The sequence below is a fragment of the Myotis davidii genome, unplaced genomic scaffold, assembly GCF_000327345.1.
Source record: "Myotis davidii unplaced genomic scaffold, ASM32734v1 scaffold914, whole genome shotgun sequence".
Lineage (NCBI taxonomy): Eukaryota > Metazoa > Chordata > Mammalia > Chiroptera > Vespertilionidae > Myotis > Myotis davidii.
The window spans coordinates 371,070-376,962 of NW_006285484.1; the positions used below are offsets into that span (position 1 = coordinate 371,070).

The 5,893-nt window shown below is 46.3% G+C and overlaps 1 protein-coding gene across 1 annotated transcript in view; it reads right to left on the reverse strand.

Annotated features, from left to right (window-relative positions):
• Positions 1 to 5,893, reverse strand: part of KIAA2012 (KIAA2012 ortholog) — a 95,627-nt gene that overhangs the window by 21,014 nt on the left and 68,720 nt on the right. The window contains 1 exon segment of the mRNA XM_015559093.1: positions 5,513 to 5,585. Within this exon segment, the coding sequence (XP_015414579.1) occupies positions 5,513 to 5,585 (73 nt within the window).

Below are 5,893 nucleotides of genomic sequence, written 5' to 3' on the forward strand. Positions count from 1 at the left end.
AAGGGGTGGGGGAGATTCGGGAAGAGACTGTACAAAAAACGTGCACCTATGTATGAGGACAGTGGGTGGGGACTGAGGGCGGAGGGTGGGGCGGGAACTGGGAGGAAGGGAGTTATGGGGGGGAAAAAGAGGAACAAATGTAATAATCTGAACAATAAAGATTTAATTAAGAAAAAAAAAAGGACATGAGCCTGGAATTTGCTTAGAAATAACATGGAAAGGAGGAATGAGTTGGAGATGTAGGTGAACAATATTGGCCAGGAGATGGGGACTTGGGATTCATTGTACTGTTCTAGTCACCTTTGTGTATGTTTGGGGTTTTCCCATAACAATTATTTCAAAATTGCATTATAAATCATGCTTTATGTTTTAAAACAACCTTTTCCCACCAATGATTTTTATTTATTGATCTACATTTAGTAATCTTGCTGAATTTTGGGGTCTTTAATGGTTTGTCTTTTCATAGCGTATCTCTTTAGAGGCCCTCGGATTTTCCATGTAAGTAATACTATTGGGAATAATGACAGTGTTATTTCCTTCTTTTCATCCTTTCCTTTCCCTTTCCCTACTGCGCTGGTCCAGTGTTGAAACAGAAACAATGAGCGAGGGCTTCCTTATCCTAGTCCTGCTTCTAAAGAGAATACTTCTAAAGTTCGACCATTGAAGTGTGATGTTTTCTGCAAGTTTTTGGTAAATAATTTTTTTTTACCTCTTGATGTGAATTACATAAACATGTTTTCAAATGTCAGACCATCTTTTCTGAATTCCTGGGATAAATGAATTCAGTCATTATATCTATATATCTGTATGCTTATCTATTTTTATCTATCTAGATTCTAGATAGATCTAAAGATTTCATTGGCTAGTATTTTATAGGAGTTTTACATCTTTGATCGTAAGTGAAATTGGTCTATAACTTTCCTTTTTTTATATTGTTCTTGTTTGGTTTTGAATAATTTGGTGTCAAAATAGAAGTGAGCTTTACTTCCTGGAAGGTGAAGAGAATTTTCAGGGTCAAGGGCAATAGCTGTGTCCTGAGGTCTCATCCTGGGCTGATGGAGCGAGCCAGAGACATTCTATTTGTTTTTTAAAAAGTATATTTTTATTGATTTCAGAGAGGAAGGGAGAGAGAGATAGAAACATCAATGATGAGAGAGAATCATTGATGCCCCCTACTGGGTATTGAGCCCGTAACCTGGGCATGTGCCCTTGACCAGAATTGAACCTGGGGCCCTTCAGTCTGCAGGCGGATACTCTATCCACTGAGCCAAATCAGCCAGGGTCAGAAACATTCTTAAGGAGGCACCACTTCCTGCTGTGGAGGAGAACTTTCTAGAAGGAAAAATAAAGCAGCAACAGAGTGTGTAGGTCATGTGGGTTGCTGAGGACTAACTGGCTCTTTGAACCCAGTACCGGGGCTCCAGATAGCAGAGCTTGGCCGTGTCCAGTGACTGCACAGGCCTTGCACGGAGCAGTCCAGGGAGTGAGAAGCCCCGACCAACATCATGAGGTGACACTGCAGTGGTCTCACCTTCCAGGCCGCAGATTCTAGGGGCAGGGGCACTGCCTCTGAGCACATACTCTGGTCTCTGTTTTCTCCACCACTTTAAGAGAAACCTTTGCAACACTGGCTACCCCTCCCTTCTTTGCACAGGTTGGGCAGTCAGTACACTTGTGTCTTTCTGGAGCTGTTTACTCCTGGGGGCAGGACTGCCCCTGAGCAAAGGCCATGAAAATGAAGCTAAATTGAACTAAACACCCACAAACACTGAGTAGAGACTTGGATTGCCTTGGTTTTAATAATTAGCGGCAATTTGCATAATTGTCTTGACTTCTAGACCTCAACTTCATTTATCTGTAATATAAAACGATTTCTAGAGATTTTAAATAATCTCCCAGATTCATGCTGGCTTAAAAAAACTGCTGCCATAATTTTGTGACATTTCTGACTTTGTACTTATTTCCTAATCAGAAACACACGAATGTCGTTACAGCTCTTTTAAAAAGCCAACAGCTTGAAGTGATAGGAACCGGAGTTCATACCTCAGCTCCTCCGTTTACTGGCTGTTACCGTGGGCAGGTTGCCTAACTTCTCTGAGCCTCATTTTCCTTATCTGTGAAACAGGGATCATGCACTTTATCTCATAAGGTTACAGAGAGGCTAAAATCAGGTAAACTAGTACATAACCTTTCACAGAATGCAGAGGCTGGTAAGGCTGCTTTCTCAGATTGGGTCTGCTACCCACACCTGGATTTAAGCAAAAAAGGACTTACACAGAGGACTCAATCTGTCCCCCCAGAGTGATCCCCACCCACTGAGGCTGATTTGGAAAGTAAAGAAATCATCACGGTCCTGGCTGGTTTGGCTCAGTGGATAGAGCGTCGGCCTGCGGACTGAAGGGTCCCAGGTTCGATTCAGGTCAAGGGCACATGCCTGGTTTCAGGCCCGATCCCCAGTAGGGGGTGTGTAGGAGGCAGCCGATTAGTGATTCTCTCTCATCATTGATGTTTTTGTCTCTCCCCTCTCCCTTCCTCTCTGAAATCAATAAAAATATATTTTAAAAAAATCATCATGTTACCAACTTGGAGCAAGTCCCTCCTGACAAAGTGCAATTCATGGCTGCTAAAATTAAAGCCTTAAAGAAATAGATTGATAGTTAATCTTTAGTGAGTCCTTACGCTGCATCAGGCATTCTTATAAGCCCCTGACACATTAACTCAGCGGTTCTCAACCTGTGGGTCGCAACCCCTTTGGCGGTCGAACGACCCTTTCACAGGGGTCGCCTAAATACATCCTGCATATCAGATATTTACATTATGATTCATAACAGTAGCAACATTACAGTTATGAAGTAGCAATGAAAATAATTTTATGGTTGGGTCACAACATGAGGAACTATATTTAAAGGGCCAGAAGGTTGAGAAGCACTGCATTAACTCCTTTATGTCACAACCACCCCATGAGATAAGTACTGTTACTGTCCCCATTTTACAGATGATGGGGGAAAAAAAGCCCGGAGATGTTCAGTAACTTACTCAAGGCCACACAGTAAGTGGTGGAGCTAGGATTTGAACCCAGGGAATCAGGCTCCGTAATCAATGCTGCTGATCACTGTAATGCTGCCTAAATAGTATTATCCAACCCTTCCACACCCACTATTTTTAAAAGATTGGAAAATCTTTTTTTAAAAAAATATATTTTATTGCCGAAACCGGTTTGGCTCAGTGGATAGAGCGTCGGCCTGCGGACTGAAGGGTCACAGGTTCGATTCCGGTCAAAGGCATGTACCTGGGTTGCGGGCACATCCCCAGTGGGGGATGTGCAGGAGGCAGCTGATTGATGTTTCTCTCTCATCGATGTTTCTGGCTCTCTATCTCTCTCCCTTCCTCTCTGTGGAAGTTCAATAAAATATATTAAAAAAAAATATATATTTTACTGATTTTTTACAGAGAGGAAGGGGAAGGGATAGAGAGTTAGAAACATCAATGAGAGAGAAACATTGATCAGCTGCCCAGGTACATGCCCTTGACCGGAATCGAACCTGGGACCCTTCAGTCTGCAGGCTGATGCTCTATCCTCTGAGCCAAACCCGTTAGGGCTGGAAATTCTTTTTAAACATTAGCATTTATCGTTCCTGACAGGCAAATGCCTTCTTTAATGTTCTGCAGTGACATTTCGCTGCATTAAGGACTGTGTGAATGACCTTTATGGAGCTCAGCTGCAGCCTGCCCCGCTGCCATGAGGCAGGTAAGGTGTTTGACTGACTTGGTTGTTGCTTAGATTTGGCCATGTTCTGTGCTGTTTACCCTCTATTGCCCTTGGCGGGGACCTGGGAGCCTCGTCAGTGTTCACATTCCACACATGGATTTATGCTACGGAAGATGTGAGGCCTGGAGCGAGTTTCCCTGGCTGTTGTCACTCAGTTGTGAAAATGGAGGCGGCAGGATACTTGTGTTAGCAGGAACTTTCCTTAAAAGCTCGACCAAACCCAGACGTTGGGCTACCATAATATGGTATTGTCTCATATCTAGAGCAGTGAAGCCTTTTTAAAAAATTTTTTAAAAATATATATTTTGTTGATTTTTTACAGAGAGGAAGGGAGAGAGAGATAGAGAGTCAGAAACATCGATGAGAGATAAACATTGGTCAGCCGCCTCCTGCACATCTCCCACTGGGGATGTGCCCCCAACCTAGGTACATGCCCTTGGCCGAAATCGAACCCGGGACCCTTCAGTCCGCAAGCTGACGCTCTATCCACTGAGCCAAACCGGTTTCGGCAAAGCCTTTTTAAATGAGTATGAAAATTACTTTTGTCTAGAATGCCAAGTGAAAGTAATAGCAAAAGATGTACACAGAAAAAGATCAGGTTCAGGGTGAAATCCCAAACCCATGACTGCACACTCATCTCCAGTAAGCTCCTCTGGTCTCTCTCACCCACGGGGGACCAGGTGCCCCAGGGAGAGTCACTAAAGGACTACGTACACAAATTACTTCATTTAGTCCTCAGGCAACCTGTGGTTTCAGCCTCAGTTGCGGGCACTGAGGCAGAGAGGTGGAGGTGGAGGTAGTCCTACTCCAGAGCCCGTGCTCTCCACTGAGCCGCCCAGTACGCTGCTGTAGCCTAAACAGAGCATCTGATGTGAATTAGGGAAAAGGCGCCCCAGTACGAGGGCCACGTGGGCAAAGGAGCCCTTCTAAGCGGGCGCACCCAGGCCTGGGTGCACGTCTAGTGGGCAGCGCAGGATTTCAGCTCGCACCTGCTCCCTCTGCTGGACGCCTTTGTACAGCAAACTGCAAGCAGAACCCAGGCGGGCCCACCCTGCTTCACTCCTTGAGAACTCGAGTCTCTCACACCTGCTTTCACTCCTGCAAGAAGCGAGGAGGAGAGGGAACAGCTCTGCTACCCGAGCCTACCCTACGCAGCGTCACCCAGCAGCACGCCCAGGTACGCCCAGGGGAGAGCTTTGTGTCTCGCTCAGGGACTGAGACTATGAACTCTGCTAAAAAGCCCAGTTCTGGGCCCAGTAGGCTCATCATCATTATGAAATGGAGCATCGTTTTTGGAGGAGGCCACCCTCAAGCAGCTCGGGGTCTCTGAAGGTGCTGCTCCCCGTCTGATGACGGGATAGTATCCCTCCAGGCAGGGAACCGCAGCTCCCTCACCTGCATGTCCAAGCCCCTGTGAAAGCAGGAAACACAGAGGGAGGTGCCTGCGGGGCCTTTCGTAATGATCTCCGCCCGACCCCCATCTCCACTCTTCCATCCATCTGCAGCCACCGGCAGGAAGGAAATCGTTCAGTAAGTAAAAGCATGTTATTATCAATCAGTTGGCTTGTGATGCGCTAAGAACCCATGAGAGTCAGACTGAGCACTTTGGTCTGCATTCTGACTCCAGCCCATGACCTGGGAGGAAATGGAAGGGTGGTCACTCCCCATGAGCGTCTTTGGGGGCGAACTTCATCCGGCAGTTACTGGGTAAGATTCTAAAGCCCAGCCCAGCTGTGTCTCTACCTTGGGTGTCTTGATGATCTTCTCTGAGGGGTCCTCCTGCTTCTTGGTGATAGTCCAGTTCATCTTCACTTTCCTATTCGGTTAACACACAACAAAAGCACGTAAGACCAAAAGAAGTGCCAATACTCCAGCAGTCCATGCCTTTTGGTAAAAAGGCACCCAATGTTCTGAGTTGTCTCGTCTCCTTTTATGTCATCTTATTTTAACTTAAGTGGCCAGGAAGTCTGCTACCAGTGTGAACGGCCCTGAAAGGCTGGGTGGCTTACCCACAGCGCTGAGCAATTTAGGTTCTTCGTCATCCTCTTGTGGGAGGCTCATCCTCTCCACCTGTGCAGGGCTCAGTGCCGGGCATTCACAGGTGTAAACGGGGGAGGGGTGGGG